We start from the raw sequence: 16805 nt of genomic DNA, 5'->3' as shown, positions 1-16805 counted from the left end.
GCAGAAACGCAGAGAGACTAACTTATGGCAACACAAAATAAAACATGGGAGTGGTGGAGATGAGGAGGTGTCGGCGTTCTGGCGATTTACTCGGAAGGCAGTCCCAAACAACCGGGGACTTCCGGCCGGGGATTTTGGGCGGCAGTATACGCCGTGAAGTTGTTTGCGGCCTGCCAGTAAACCCAAAGCAGAAGAAGAAGGAGTGACGTCAGCGGCTTCATTTGCCTAATCCACCCCCAGGGATTTATTCCGGTGTGAACGCAATCTGTACTTAGTTCATCAGAACTAAAGAGTTCTGATGAACTAAGTTCTCATGAACCTTTGTGGGAAAAGTACTGCGGTGTGAATGCGCCTAAGGCTGCAGTTCCCCATCAGGGCTGTGTGATGGTGAGGTAAAGCAGTGAACATTGTTTAAATATGTGTACACTTGAACTTTTTTAGAAGGACCTTTTCCTTTTAAACAACATTACATGTCATTTAGCTGACCCTTTTATGCAAAGCAACAAGCAAACACTTTCAATTCCTACAGGAGCAATTAGAGGTTTAGTATCTTGCCCAAAGATCCGGAGGGACTGGGGATCACTGACCCTCTGATTCCAAGCCACAGCCACTCCTTTTATAAGTGAGACACGTTTCGTCCACAGCAGTACATTGCTGAGCTCCTGTGCTCTAGCTGTCTGTTTCTCTTAATTAGTGGAGTGCTGACCGCCATCTATGCTAGGTAAAACACTGAAATGGATAAGCAACTTGTGAGATGTTTGCTGCATGTGTATTTTGTGTGTTTATACCTAGAATCAAATCCTCTCTGGTAGGGGGAAGAAGATAGCACAAATGGAGAAGATGACAGCGATGACATCTATGCAAAGGCAAAATACAATTTAGTTCATTTACTTTTGTAAATGTGTAGGGGGGTCCATTTTCAGAAAGCTGTTTTACAGGACATGAATCCTGTAGGATGATATGCAAAGTGCATTGAATGTAGGTTGGAAAAAGGTTTATACTTGATCATCTTACCTGTGACCTGACAATATCAGAGTGTGCTTTATGTGTGAAGGCTCTGACTCCTGAACTGCCACTCAGATCCTCATCACTACTCCCTGGTTAAACACAAACTTGATACATCAAAAAACACAAAGAAAACCTGTATCTTACATTGTACTTCATCCAAACCTCATATTGCATAAGAGAAAATTATGTAATTCTTACCCTGTGTGAGTGCCATGACTTCCCTCATCTTTCTGTATTGGCCAAGCAGAATGGTCAGCTCCTCTATACGTCGCTCCTGTTAACAGCAATACACACATACATTATATAAATCAAGTAAAATAAGGGGACCAATTATTTTTCTTCAAAATAACTTTTAAACGGAACATTAAAGAAATATTTGTCATGGTAATAGTGGTAAACCCAGTTTAATTTACCTTTTCATCATTTGAAGCTAACAAAGACTCCATCCCAACCTTCAGCCTCTGGTATTCTTGGTCTAACAAAGCAAAAAAGGAGGGGTGAAAATTACATTTTGGGACTCGCAGTAAGCACAAGTCTCTGTAATTTAGGGCATCTGATGGGAGCCTGTTGGATGTTGGCAACAGACATGACTGCCATGCTAATGTGAATAAACAGGCAAAACAAATGCATAGTGACAGCACGACTGGCCACACACAATCACCTTTGACACACACACTGCACATTTTCACAGTGATAGAATTGTTGCTGTGTATTGCTTCAATGCAAATACCAACAACCTGAGTAATCCTGTGGAATCCTAAAGGAAATATCTACACAAAATAAGCTCTTAAAATATTGTCACAAAACACACAAACAGACACAGCTGAACCACATGACATTTCATATCCTTTCAAATGCAAAAACACATCTTAAAAAGGAACTACAACAATCTTACACTATAGCTTTGAAGGAGCTTTGAAGATTAATATTGGGATACAAATTAAGAACAAAAACCAAACCTACAGCTACAGCAATTATGAGGAGGGGGGTGTTAACGTAAAAGATGCAATTGATGGCATTGTGGTAAAACATATAAACCTTTTTGCAGACAGCAACACTGGGGTTTGTGTGTGGTTCTGCCGCAGCGAGAGAGATTGACAGCACTGTGTAATGTCACCTCAACTAAATATGCAGAGCTTTTCTATGGTCTAAATTCACAATTAGTCAGGATTAGTCTGGTAAAGCCTTAATAAGTAGCATTAATAAGTAGCATTTCTAATTTGATAAGTAAGCATTTCTAATTTGATTTAAAATATGCCACTGTCTGGACAGTAGCCATTGTATAAGTGGGACAAAATCCTCTATGTATTTATTCATTCCATGTTGCACTACTCAACACTCATAAAACTATTGGAAAATCATGTTAAGCAGACCGGTTTGAAAGGATTGAGAGACTTATCGACGTTGGTTTAATGAAACAGGAAAGTTTACTACAACCAACACAAAATTAAACCAAACACTCCACCACCATAAACCTAATGATGAGGCTAAAAGGCTTAAACATGTTTATGTTCTGGATTTGTTTAGATTTGAACTGATATCACAAAAACGATCAACAACATTATACTGAATAATTGTATGTAACCAACTAACATATCTTGACAAAATGATTGTTACATGGCTTATAAGCAGAGCAGTTAGGTTGAAAATGAGACCAGCTGAAACAGCACACCATGCCTTACATTTGTTCATCAGCTGCTTGATATACTCCTCCTCTACAGTAGGCAAAGAGTCAGATACAAGTCAAGCAAAGGAAAGAGACATGTTGATTAGATGATTCAGTAATGTGGCTGACAAATGTGATTGGTCAGTCAGCTGTGTACCTCTCTCTGTGTTTTCGTCAGCTGTGCCGCCTCTTGCCATCAGTTGTGTCTCCAGACATTCGATCTCAGCGTCTTTGGAGGCCAGGAGTTGCTGCAGCTCTGATATGTCGGCCTGTGGAGAAAGAGTACACGTATATGTACTGTAGTAGTATTTCAGGTTTCATTTATAGGTTGATGTCATTTATGTGAGAGCCACATCGAGTCAAGTAGAATAAAATGGGATTTGTCAAATCTTTGGGCTGATTTAATTTCAAAGCATGGTTAGCTGTTAATAATGTATGCATCTCCTCAAAACCCACTACTACACAATGGGACAAAAAAACAGGTACTGAATGATTCCACATTCAATCAAGGTAGGGCTAGAACTCTGAAAGCTCAGATAGGACTTTACAAACCCTGTGCTAAAATCCCCATTCCAACAACAAGGCAAATAGGAGCAAGAAGACAAGCAGCAGAAAAGGAGGAAGAGGGGGCACCTGTGCACTGTGGCAGCTCTCCTCCCACTGCTGCTTCTCCAGCTGCATGTGCTCCACTTTCAGCTGCAGACTGGACAGCTGGCTCATGAGCGACTGGTAACACACATGAAGAGAGTAAGAGATAGAGCTTGACAGAGCAGAGACACAGGAAGAGGATGTGACGGATGAGAAGAGATGAGATGAGGGGAATACAAAGGAGAGTGAAGAGAAAGAGCTGCAGAGAGTGGTTCGTAGATACAGAAGAGGAAAGGAGAGGAGGAAGGAAGCACTGGCAGTTTGCAATTTGCAACAACAAACAATGTGTTTAGGGATAATTACCCCTTAAACCCTATTGGTTCACAGTTATAAAGCCTTGGAGTGCAACCAAACTAAGTTCACCTCATCAGTTACAGAACAGACTTCAGGTTTAGCAAATATATCTATGTCAGGTGTTATTGTGGAAAAATTGAGAATAAAATGATGCTACTCGACTGTGACCTTGATACTTACAGTAAGAGTTCCACATTACATACAGGGTAAGGTACTAAAACATATAACCTATATGTATATACTGTATGTGTAACAGCTGGCTGATCATAAAGATTTGAGGATTTGGTTTTACATGTTGGTTTAAAATGTACCTTTGTGGCTTTGATTTTTCTCTCATACTGGCCCTTCTCGCCTTGCAAATCCTCCACTTCTCTCTTCAGCTGCTTTACCTCTTGAAGCAAATCCTGTAGAAAAAATAAAACACAGCATTGTTTACAAAAACACTTCTGAACTGTCCACAAGCCAACAAGGGAGGAAATGAAAACATCAGGTGACAATCAGTGTGGTTATAGAGGTCCCTAGGACTGAACTGAAGTGGTTAATAGATAAAAACATCATCCTCCTGAAAAAGATACCTCAACGTGCAGCAAACAGGAGAAGGATACACCTGAGGAAGCAGAACCAGACTAAAGCTGTCGAGCCTGCACACCAAAACATACTGTTAAATGACATGTACAGTAACATGACCCATCCACTTGGTCATTGTAGGAGGAAATGGACAGATGTCAACTTGGTTAGTAGAGAAAGTAACCACTGTCATGCAAGCAAACCACATCAAATCGGATAATGACACAATGCCTGGTCCAAGGCCCTACCAGCCAGTGGTTGAAATGTGTTTTTCCAAATGCTTCAAATTCTTGAGGAGTTGAGCGGAGAAAGCTGCAACTATTGCCCTCTTATATTCATGCAACCATTACAGTAGGTCACTCACATTACTTACTAGGTTTCCCTATGGTGTTACTGACTCATTCAACAACCTTAATAACTCCTCAGATGTATGGAAGTATTTGGAAAACCAATCAAAGTATCCATGTCTGCAAAAACCAGAGTAGAGAGTGACCCAAGCATCTTGTAGCGCACACACAGACATTCTGCAAAGAAACTACAAGAGCAGTGTTAGTTTGATTCAGTGGAAATGTCCAATACCGTGTGATGGGTGGACCGGTTAAAGTGAGAAGGGAGGAAGAGAAGAAATGGTGGGGAAGGAGTGAAAGATAAGTTCAGCCATTATGTCTCCCTACATGTACATTCTGTCCTCCATCGGGCCTCAGGGGGTCGGAGGCAGCCAGGCTCAGGTCTGAGCTGACTGACCCGGCCCCCAGGCTGTGGCCCGGGGGGTCGCTGCCTCTGGGTTGCCCCTGCTGGGCCTCCCTCTCCTCCAGTGCCCGTTTCTCCTGAATACGAGTGCTGATCTCTTCCTGAAACCTGCACATCTGCTCTTGAAGATCACTGATGAGATTTACCACACACTAGGAGGGACGGAGTAATGGGGGACAAATGAAGTAGAAGAGATTAATTGGTGAGACGAAGAGCAAAAAGAAGCGTCCCTTAATAAAAACATATATTTGTTTACCATAAGCGTAAACACATCCAATCTGTTACAGGAAAAGAGGGAGGACATTACGTTGTCTAGGTTTTTCTAGATTAACTGCAGAAAGAGGACAGTCCAGTTTGCAAGCAGAGAGGTGAGGAAGCAAACACTATCAGTCATGAGAGATTGCAGGTGGTGGGCTAGGGTTGGATTGTGATCTTCGGACTAACAGCACTCTTAATGAGGGAATGGATCATTGGGTCCAATTTATTCAGGGAGCTAAAAATCACGAATATGTTTTAGAGGGTTTAAGATTGGACCTCAAGCAGTAATTAAATGTCAAACATTAAAAGGCTAACTTTTCATACGGATGTTGGATTTTAAACAAAGTTGACTTAATGACAATACTTAAAGGCCATGTAATGCATCTAACACAGGTGTTTTTTAACATGTAGTTTAGATATCACCAGAATAAAAATAAATAAAAATGTTTAAAGTTTGGTCATAATTAAATGACATATACGTTAAAAACCGATGTTGGTTCCGAAGTTTGCCGAGTACGCCCCCGATCACTCCCGAACGAGCGGTGACGTCACACGTGGCAAATATTGCCATCAGTCCAAATGGCGGGTTCGTGTTATAACGGTTATCACGGGCGTTGCTGGGCTTGGCGGCCGTGTTCTAGGCATTGGGGCTGGGCTTGGGCGTATATATAGTTCGTCACTGTTGCACGTAATATTGTGTGTGTCAACGTATAAACCGAGTTTTCGGACCTACAACCAGTAAAAGGGTAGATCCTACTGTGGTTTTCGGAGGGTCTGCAACCTAAGGAGAACTCCTTCTCAATAACTTTTACCGACAGTAAGAGGCGATATCTCTCGAAGTTGGAGGTCGGTAAGTTTACCCACGCGAGTCGTCGTCTATCCTACGTGGACGTCTCCAAATATAATACGCCAGGACGCCTCCTGTCCAGACTCCTAAATTTGTAATTTATTTAATAATAACAAATTTATATAAATAATCGTTGTGGGCGTTGGCTGGGCGTAGTTAGAAACAAATGGGTCTTGCTGGGCTTTTTCGCAACTTTTTTATGGTGGGCGTTTAGTGGAAAAAAACGCCCAGTGCGGCAGCCCATGGTGCGCCTATGTGGTGGGCTACGTCCTAGACGATAGACCAGTCCATTCAACGTTTGACAATAACCAAGGTAGTGGCACGGTCTAAGAGAGCCCGTCGTATGTGTAAGTAGACGTCACCCGTACCCGAAAGGTCGTTTAACTGTACATGTGGATTTTACTGTATTTTAATTTTTTTTTTGTTATAGACGCCTGCACACTCCTTGTCTACTGTTTATTTCTAGCATGTAAATCACGTCGCAGTTATTTATTTTGTCTTTAAAGTGGTAAGTCATAACGGGCTGAGCTCAGAGCGGCGACGCCTTAGGCCGAAGAGACAGTGTTCAAGACGGAGCAACAAGCTACGGCCGTCTCGAGCATGACTATTCCGTTCTCGGAACTTCACTTCCGATCGACCAAGTGAGAGGGATGAAGCATTGACTTAAGTCTATGGGTGGCTTAGACTGAACCTTCTAGCGACAGCGACAGCCGACAGACTTCAACAGCGCACGAACCGNGTGAGGGAGTGTGGTCGTCTTTCAACCAGAAGGTTGTGGGTTTGATCCCAGCCCATGCAGTCAACATGTCGATGTATCCTTGGGCAGGGTTAAGTATCTTGCCCAAGGATACATCGACATGTTGACTGCATGGGCTGGGATCAAACCCACAACCTTCTGGTTGAAAGACGACCACACTCCCTCACAGCCACAGTCGCAATGATGTCGTAATGTCGTAATGATGTTTGCTCAACTTAAGGTTTGATCTGACACATTGTCATTATACCATACATGAGTGTTACTACCACTATTAGTGTTATGTGAATGTTTGTGTGAGTGTGTTGGAAATTGTTAATGGCTTGTGATCTTTCTTTACCCTCCCACTGTTTGTCTGGTCTCTGGAGTAGAATTTAAATGAGGGACAATAACAAAGAGACGGAAAGAATAGCTAGAGGGGAGCAGCATTCATGAATACAGGGTTCCTACCCAAATGTCTTACCTTGCACTGCCCTCTGCAGGTGTAAAAGTTAATGGTTGCAATTAGTGTATTGGAAGGTTAGATATTTTCAGGCTGTGTATGCTTGTTTAAAACATGTTTGTGTCAAACTTGATGCTGTGAACAACTTGCGGGGAACTTGTTTTATCCCATCCAGTTTCTGAGAAAAAAGGTAGATCTAGCCAATGTTTAATAATCAAAATTAATAACTTTATTAATAATTAAATACATTTTTACTGGGGAAAAAAAGTAAGGCAAAGCAAGGCAAGATTATTTATATAGTACCTTTCAACACAAGGCAATTCAAAGTGCTTTACAAAAATGAAAGACATTAAGAGCATTAAGAAACATATTGTAAAAGGGCATTTAAAAACACTAATTTAAAAGCAAAGTATCACGTTTTTTCAACTAAAAGGCCATAAAGGATGTTATGCTCGGCTGATCTTAAGAGGTAAGATACATCTCCATTAAACATGTTTAATCATTAATAGTTGTAAAGTTGTATTCACACCTTCAAATATTCACATTTACCACCAAGTAGTTTTATCTTCAACTGATCTTCTATTTGTATCCAAACCCAGGCACATGGCCATTTAGCAAAATAGTGTATGACCAAAACCTCAATGTCTAAATATAACTATTCCTTTGAATGTCAGTATATACGTGTTGATGTACAAAGAAATAATCCATTACGTCTTGTTTTCTCAAAAGGGAGAAAACCTCTCTGATCCCTCCGTCTCACATGAGCACATTTCATTAGCAGCTCTCTGTAGTTTCTGCTGAAAGGACTCAGTAGAATACATCTGTTTTTGTCCCACAACGCTGTATTAAAAATATCCTTAAAAGCTAATGATCTATGCAAATGATTCTCGTCTTTCACTTATCTAATTGGAAACACACTAGCCAATTTTGAGCACCATTTGTCAATGACCTCCTGTGTGTCTTCTTCACTGCACGCATTTACACACACACACACACACACACACACACACACACACACACACACACACACACACACACACACACACACACACACACACACACACATACACACACACATACACACGCTCTCCCCTCTCGACATTTTAATCAGTTTTGAGAGGAATAATTGCCCAGGTACATGTCTAAATATGGAGGTATTTCAATTAGACTGTGGCTGGCTTCAGGCAAAATATGCCTCACAGACTAATCAACTAAGACTGATTATCCTAATATTATATAACTGTCTTAGTGCGCGTGTGGGTGTAATTGTAAACATATGCCGTAGATCAGTATTTACTACAGTATAAGCTGGTGCACGACCACCATTCAATTAAGATCAGTTCATCTCTTGGTACGGAATACAGGTGTCACATCCTTGTCTCAAATAAGTCCATCTGTGATTGTCTGCCCTGGAGGAACCCCACTGCCCTAACAAGACGTTTTGAGTTGATGAGTGGAAGTCAAGGGGGAAAAACAGTTGCCTGAGGAAGCTTTTTGGAAGCTGTTATGTACCCTCACCACTGGCCTGCTAATTATATCACACACGCTGTTCAAAGCAAATGGAGCAACATGATCGCTCAGTTGGACACAGCTTCAAAGAGCTCATCTCTGATTAGCATTGAAGGGACAGCTGTCATGTGAAGAGCTTGATGTGTGAGCATATCAACAGTTGTAGATGTTTTAAACTTGTATATCAAGAGTAGCGTTGAAGAATTGCTCAATTTGGTTGATTGTTAGTTATGCTAACGGAAATGTCCAAAAGCGATGTCGATGTGTTGATACAGGACGGATTGCCATGAAATGTTGTGATCCCCAGAGAATATGCCCTGATAAACCCTTGACTTTCACTCTAGCGCCACTGTGAGGTTAACATGTGTTTTTTTTTGTGAAATGTCTGCACAGTTATTGGATGAATTGCCCTGAAATGTTATGTTCCCTTCAGGATGAATTGTAGACACTTTGGGGATTCGATGACTTTGTATGTATAGTAGTGTCATCATTAGGTTGAAGTGTGTGACTAATTACCCTGGCAAACTAATGACATTTACATCAGTCTCAGCTGCACTGTGTTTAATGCTAATGAGCCAAAGCACATTGGCATGCACACATTAGCATTTAGCTCAGATCCCTGCTGTGCCTAAGTACAGTTTCAGAGAGCTCCTAGTGTGGCTGTACACTATTTAGACATTACGTTTCAAAGCACAACTGTATTTTCGTTTGTAGATGCTTTTAGATACAGTACATGCTGACATACTGGTAATATATATATAGGCATTTAAATGTTGTCAAAGCATTGTTTGTATGTTATTTAGATTTTGTCCACAGCAGCTTTACAGTAGACGTCAAGAGTCGAGACATCTGATGACCTCCAAGTCACAGAATCGTTGCATGCAGGGTTACAACAGGACAGCTGTAAAGTCGGCCAAAGTTTATGTTACCATTATTAGAAACAGCCGCAACAACAGTACCAAGGTCAAAGGTCAGTGCCTTACAATATTTCTGGAATCACAGACACGTCATTTCTGAGTTAAAGTTAAAGGGGACTTTTTTGTTGGTTTATTTGCAATGAATTGATCTTATATTTCTGTCTCTGAAAATGACAGATAGAGTTGAGCTTTATATAAGAGATAATGACAGATACGTGCGACCAGCCTTAATCTCTCACACTTTCATCCTTGATTTGACTCTCAGACTGCAGACTGTGTTCAAGAATTGACTGGCCTCAATATGTCACTGCATTTTTGTATCCTGTAATTCATTGTGTCCATAATATGCATGCAAACTAGGGTATTGTAATTATTTAAGTATTATAACTCAATATGACCAAGTAAATTACATTTAATGAACCTTTTTTTCAATTAAATCTCTTCAGTAATCTAGTTTACGTGGTCATACAGAGCCTTTTGTAATAATGTCTAATGCTTCAGTGCAAGCAGAGGCCTGGAACATCGCTCTTATGATACTTGAGGCACTCGCTTGCCTCAGTTTTCTCTCTCACCTAAATTGACATTGAATGATGCTTGTGCTTGGAGCATCCATGAGCCTAGTTTCTGACTTGGAACATGAACTTATTGCTTGTTGTCATCTTGTTTACCAACGAGCTTGAGTATGCCTCTAATTAAGTGTACTGTTGTTGAGTTTCTCAAGGCTGCACTAATATGTGTGCTCCCCGAGGCTCAGCAGCTATACCGTAGTTATAGTTCTCATTCTGACTGTGAGAATCATTAATCAAGCTGCAGACAGATCAAGCCGTGTGTATAAACCTCTCTCTCCCACAGCTTCCCTTTGCTCTCCCCTCCATCATCCCATTTTTTTGTTCATCTCTTGTGTAAAGAGGACCTGCCCACAGGCACAGATATACGGACCCATGCATATATCCAATATAAAGGCAAAATGAGGCTTTAAAAGCACTAGGGAATGAATATTCCTCCTGTCTCCCATCTCAGTTTCCCGTAAAGCATTAGCTTACAGTTTTGAGCCCAGCGTAGATTTGAGGATGACAATGATGGAGCACTTTGAACCAAAAGGGTTGTCACTTGTGACTTTTGCTGAAATCTAGCCAATTCTACTTTTTCCACGAAATGATGTGACTTTCTCTCTACCAACATCCACTTAAATTAAGAGGACATGATAAACATGAGCATCAGCAAATTCCCTCAAATGACATATCAATTCATATCAGGTGTCAATTTCACACCTGTCCATTTAGAGAAAAAAAGGAGACTTTATGAGATTTTGTAGATCATATGAGTACGGAGAGGTCGGAGGTTGGGTGGTTTGATGATTTAACGAAAACTCAACAAAACCGTGGTATTTTTGTAATTTGTGTTTTTATAGGAGGGCAATAGCAAATTTGGTACCTCGGCTGAGGAAATCTGCTTAATGTTCTCTTTATCCGGAATTTAAAATCTGTGTACTTCACTGCAATAAAACTCATTAGAATCATTTTATGTAAGGTAGGTTTTCCTGTGGGATTAAAAAAGTGCAATCTTCTGCCCACCTCATGACTGAATCTGACATGAACACATTAATTTTCGTCAAATCACACCTGAACATTATGTTTCAAAATGATTTATGCCTATTTAAAGTAATGTCATATTGGTTTCCAGCAGCAATATTTTGAAAGGTTACAAGGTCAAAAATAATTCATACACGTGACCCCACGTCAGGTATGTTGAATCGTAATGGGGAGTCTAGAAACATCTACATGAAAACCAAAATGCATGCTTCCATCCCTTTGAAATTTTTTTTTTGCTTTCTGTTCCAAATATTCAGAGAGAGTCTGACGTTGGTAGGACATCAGTGTGCCAGATGTGGCATCAATGTATCCCATTCACACTGAACTATTCTCCACTGCACTGGATTGCATATATGGAATACATGTTATAGCCAGATTTTCCCTGCAGGCTGTGTGTTTGGGTGTGCATGTGTGTCTGCTTTACACTCTAGGGACATTGCCACATCTGTGAGTTTGTCCACAGTAGCCGCTGGGTCAGATGCTTCATTCTCCGTCATCACAGCCTCCATCATGTTAGTCAGTCTTTGCTTCTTCTTGTGCTTCTCTTAATTTTGATCTTAATTTTGCCTGGGCGACATCTTTTAAATCAATTGTTTTTGGATACGGTCCCTTCTAAACCCCTGTTGCTGTTATCCCCCCTTCTACCTTGCCCCTCCCTTCTCCGTCTCTCCTCCCACTCCCAACTCATTGTTGTCGTCTGTCTTTTTGATGTCGACCCTCTCTCTTACCCCTCCCAACCCACAAGGGTTCAATTTTTTTCCATCCATCTTCTTTTACCCTCTTCCTCCCCTGCACCCAGTCCCATCACTGACCCAATTAAACATGGGGAGGGACACAGCAGGAGGAGAGTGACGGAGGTAAGGCAAAAGAAAAAGAGAGGGAGAGGGAGGACAGGCAGAGTGTAGAGAGAGTTTGATAGTTAGTGGCTGGAAAAGCAGAGACAGTCAGAAAACAATTGGCGCCAACCTGCCAGGACATACACAGTGAATTGTCCGAACTTGAAACACCTGTAAGTAACACAGCCTGTGACAGCCTCGGAGGCAGCAGGGGGGGGGGACAGCAAGCCGACAGTCCTGCTGCCACGCACTTACTGTTTTCCATGAAGAAAGGAGGAGAATAACAATCTACCTTCAGTGAAGAAAGCGGGCAGGGAGCCGTGCCTGAGACAGGATGGAGGAGTACCGGCATATAGAGGGAGACTGAGAGGACAGACTGGGAGGACAGACTGAGAGGACAGACTGAAGAGACGAAGACGGTGCATTCCTGGTTGGAGCTGAGGGGGGGGAAGTGGTTGCCCTGGGGCATGAGAAAGATTTTTTGTTGCCAGAAACGGAAAAAGAGGAAGGGCAAAGGATGCATCTATTCTTCCAAGAACAGTGGGAGGTGGAGGGGCTGCAGACAGTGGGCATCCTCCTGGTGGTCTGCAGCTCCCTCAAACTAATGCACTTTCTGGGGCTTATCGACCTTTCCACAGAAGGTAAGGGAAACGGTTAGCGAGTGAGAACGCAAACAAATGAATTTGGGATGTTAGGAAAAGACACAGCTGGAAAGGGTGTGTCTACATGTGTTTTTGCTTAAGTGTCAAACTTTGAATAGATTGGCTTCATTTTTTCACATACCTTTAATTTGTGTGTGTGTGTGTGTGTGTGTGTGTGTGTGTGTGTGTGTGTGTGTGTGTGTGTGTGTGTACTGAAGTACGTATGGTGTGTTTCTTTCTAACTTACTCAACTTAGCATAATGTGTCTGAGGGAGCTTTTTAAAGCCTGAAGGATAACACGTGTGATGTCATCAGTGTCAAACCAGGTAGGGTGGAGAAGATTGGAGCCATATGAGGGGTTATATTTATCTATGCTGCACTGATTTTCAGGCATGCTTTTATTTTTTCCCCTAATTTACGAAAGTGAAATACTAAATAGATGCACTGCAGCTAGGTAGGAAAAGTGGGAGGAGATAAATATAAGTTAAAGGTCCCAGGCCTCATTTAAAACCAGTAACCACAGAGACATAGACAACAAACCAAACCAACAGGAAGTCCATCAGTTCTAAATATATTAAAAAGTTTAAATTGCAGTACTACTTCACGTATCACTAGACCTCAGGAGGACCTAGACATTACTGCTGAGGGTTCATTGTTGGATCTACAGTACAGTATCACTGTAACACTATGCTGCCTCACTTTAGTTGATAGTAGTTTCAGTGTCACTATGAAACAGAGTTCCTTTAAAAATGACTGGATGTTGCAAAGAAATTGTTTTCCATCAAGCTAAAAATAGATATGTTTTTCTTATTTCCTGAGTTGTGATGGTTCGTCAGTGTACCCTGCCGAAAACTATTGAACTCTAATTGCACACTGACTACAGGGCGTGCTGGGGAAGAATATCTTTACGCTGTACAACAGCTGATGATCATGGCAAATTGCTTTTCCCCCTGACTCATGAAGAATATGCAAAAACAATTCTTGGACTACTCTGGCAAAAATGAAAGGATTTGTGGTCTCATTGTTAGTTCCACTCAAAAAACAATGTTGACTTCAAAGGATTCCAATAAATGAATCATGTTAATTCTATAATGTAATGAGCCCAGTAACCATAGTTTTCACAAAAGACTGCTTTCAACAACATTGCTCTGTGAGTACAAGGTACAACATTATAAGTAATCTCTCTGACTTCTAATTTGATCCTATGCTTTAAAAGAGCTGTAAAATAGAATAAATACAGGTTGTGTTTCTCAGATAGATGCTAGATGTTTACGAAGATGTTTTTGGAGCAATATTTATAATATATAGGGGGCCTTAGGGCACTGTGCCTTTGCACATTAAAATCAGGTTAATCCCTCTGAGAACAAACATATCACTCTGAAGACAAACTTGGCCAAGACAGATACAGCAGATTTACTCAAAAACAAAAATCAAGGAATTTCCTCAGCAGCAAGAGCAAAGCTACAGAGATAGAAACAGAGAAGATGGAGAGGGGACTGCGAAACAAGGGGGGGGGAAAGGTGCCTCAGTCCTAAAACAAGCTCTGTGTTTCATGTAGAAGAAAGGAAGCGAAAATGATTTATACTTTTTTCACTGTGCAGGCCTTCGGAACAATCAGTACAAATTACATTTAGTTTACTCACACCTGGAGACGAGCTGAATCTGTAGAACAATAATAAACAGTGTTATGAAGGTTGCTTTAAAACTTAATTCTGCGTCTGTTTCATGTACTCTCTGTAAGTTATGCCTTAAGCACTGGTTGCAAGCACATGTATTATTTAAGTAAATGTTGTGTATAGTAGTTTTATTTTTGACTACTTGTGTTTGCTACTCTCAACTATATCTTAAAACCGGAATATTGCAAATACTATACTCATTTTATTTTACAGTCAGAGTTGCTAGTTACAATTAATATGTATACTTAAAAAACATTTAATGAAATGTAATATGATGTTATCTATGTAATAAATGTACCTACAAACTATACATAAACCATTCATAGTGTATATAGTTAAAAAAGCTGACTAAACACTCTCACCCTGAGGCCACAGCTTTTAGTCATATCATGTGATTTTCCAGCATCTTCCATTTTCACCTGCTGTCATGATATTGTAGAATAAAGTATGACATTACTGTTGTACTATTTGATTTAGCTGACACATTTATCCAAAGTGACTTACAGTATGTAATGCAATTAACAATGAAGATACAAACTACAAAGAATCCTGCACAAACATTAGCTCTAAATAACCATTTTAAGTGCCAGCCTATTGAGAAATATTTTTATTGTTCAGAAGAAAAGGTAGGTTTTCGGTCTGCAACAGCATCCTTCATGATATTATTGGGGAGCTTGTTCCCTCATGTAAAGCCTGGGGAGCATAGGGGCTTGTTTTTCTTGAGGGGTACAGAGTAGGAGAGTAATTTCTGTCGCTCTGACTACTTGGATTTCTTATCCATGTTGATTTAAGAATAGAAGTTCTTGAGGTTTTGAACAGCAATTGATAAAACCCTATTTGTTGTGGTTCATTTAGTAGATTAGTCTATTCAGTAGTAGTAGCAGCATTTGCTACATCATCCACCGATCAGAAATACAATGTGATTACTTGCCATCAGACATAATTAAAGATTTACTTTATTTTAAAGATTTACTCCGATTCATTTTTGAACTTCGGCAGATGGTCAGTCAATATATGATTTCCGGTTTAATTGGCAGATGTCGGGTCCATGTGGAAAAAAAATCATCTATTAACACTCAAAGAGACCTCGAGGCAGAGGGCTGAGCCAGTGCTTGGCGGCTGGATGTATTTATCTGGCAACCATGGGACAATGTGTTCTGCCTTTTTGGCTCCAAATGAGTCCAGAGCCACAGGTCAGGAGGGCCACAGTCCCTGAGGTGCAGAGACAACAGGGAAAAACAACACAGAGTCGGTGAAGGTGTATTGTTTTTCACCCCTTCATGGCCTTCATCCCTCAGATCACTGGCGTTCTTCTAAATAGGGTGAGAGGACTGAACCTGTGTAAGTACACAGGCTCATATTTGCAAATGTGTTTTACTTCTTCGGTTAGACATGCCTTAATTATGAGGTTTGCTCGCTTTGAGGTGAACTGCTCAGTGTTGACAGGTGTGATTGGCTCTGGTGGAGGCTTTGTGCAGTACATCTGTCTGGCAAATTATATTCTACTATCAAGTGAAATTAAGTCTTTAAGTCGATTGCGAATTAATCAGACTGACGCATGGGCTTTTTTTGTCACAGTTTTTCTGAATGTAACATTGACGTATGAGCCAGTCTGATCAGGGACGCTGTGTGTTCCCAGGGGTCGGCTGTGCTGCTGTTGTGTGATAATATCTCTGTTTGAAGAGGTACTCACGGTCTCCCATCGCTAATCCAGGTCAACAGGCAATTACCCATTTGAATACACGGCATGAATCAGTCTGTTGTTGCATCTGTCCAACGCATGGAGTGTTTATTTGGTTTTTACAGGCATGTGTGTGTGAAAAAAGACTTTGATTTTTTCGAAAATTGCGTGTGGTGCATGTGTCTAACCTTTGTGCTATGGTTGGTGATTACAGGTAATCCTTCCAACAGCCAAAGCAAAAAAACCATAAAGCAGCGATTCCTCAAGCTGCTGCCATGCTGCAAGCCCGAGGCTGCCCCTTCTATCAGTCAAAGCAAGTGCTCCTTCACTCTCTATACATCTCCACTTCCTTCCTTGTATCTGGACTCTTTAGTCAATTCAGACGATTCATCCAGGCGCTTATGTAGAGGAAGTTGTGTACACGCAGCCTGGGAAACAGTCAGAGCACACGCTGTCCGACCTCGTTGCTGAAAATGGGTCAGACCCCTTTTTGAATGTTTAGGATTTGAAGAGTGTGTTCCTATGGGCAATGTGTGTGTGTGAGTGTGCGGTGTGGTTACTGACAGTTATTTTTAACAGATGAAATGAGATATATCTGTGAATGGATGTGTCTCCATGCCTTTTGAAACGCCTCTTTTGTTCCTGTTAATCCTCTTCTCTCACTTTCTCTGACAAGTTCAATAGGTGACATTAAATTGTCTATAAACTACTTTACCTAT

General features: G+C 41.0%; 2 protein-coding genes across 9 annotated transcripts in view; one reads left to right on the top strand and one right to left on the bottom strand.

The window, feature by feature from the left end:
* LOC104955366 (liprin-beta-2-like) overlaps positions 1-5118 on the bottom strand; it is a 15162-nt gene extending 10044 nt beyond the window's left edge. The window contains exons 1-8 of the mRNA XM_010782694.1: positions 4858-5118; positions 3928-4020; positions 3308-3400; positions 2832-2943; positions 1422-1483; positions 1207-1282; positions 1015-1097; positions 789-856 (exon numbers count right to left, since the gene is read on the bottom strand). Of these exons, the coding sequence (XP_010780996.1) occupies positions 789-856; positions 1015-1097; positions 1207-1282; positions 1422-1483; positions 2832-2943; positions 3308-3400; positions 3928-4020; positions 4858-5049 (779 nt within the window). The 5' untranslated portion in view covers positions 5050-5118. The remainder of the gene's footprint in view (positions 1-788; positions 857-1014; positions 1098-1206; positions 1283-1421; positions 1484-2831; positions 2944-3307; positions 3401-3927; positions 4021-4857) is intronic.
* LOC104955149 (Kv channel-interacting protein 2) overlaps positions 1-16805 on the top strand; it is a 182767-nt gene that overhangs the window by 160496 nt on the left and 5466 nt on the right. For 2 of the 8 annotated variants that reach the window (XM_010782380.1, XM_010782378.1), the window contains exon 2: positions 16301-16399. The exons of 4 other annotated variants lie outside the window; for them this stretch is intronic. In XM_010782380.1, the coding sequence (XP_010780682.1) occupies positions 16301-16399 (99 nt within the window). Of the gene's footprint in view, positions 1-12190; positions 12730-16300; positions 16400-16805 lie in introns of those variants that run through there. 2 more of the 8 variants (XM_010782377.1, XM_010782381.1) reach the window with 2 other exon arrangements.

Source organism: Notothenia coriiceps, unplaced genomic scaffold (genome assembly GCF_000735185.1).
Source record: "Notothenia coriiceps isolate Sejong01 unplaced genomic scaffold, NC01 NC01_scaffold00024667, whole genome shotgun sequence".
Lineage (NCBI taxonomy): Eukaryota > Metazoa > Chordata > Actinopteri > Perciformes > Nototheniidae > Notothenia > Notothenia coriiceps.
The sequence above is the reverse complement of the archived record's forward strand: the minus strand, read 5'-3'. Positions and strand labels throughout refer to the sequence as shown.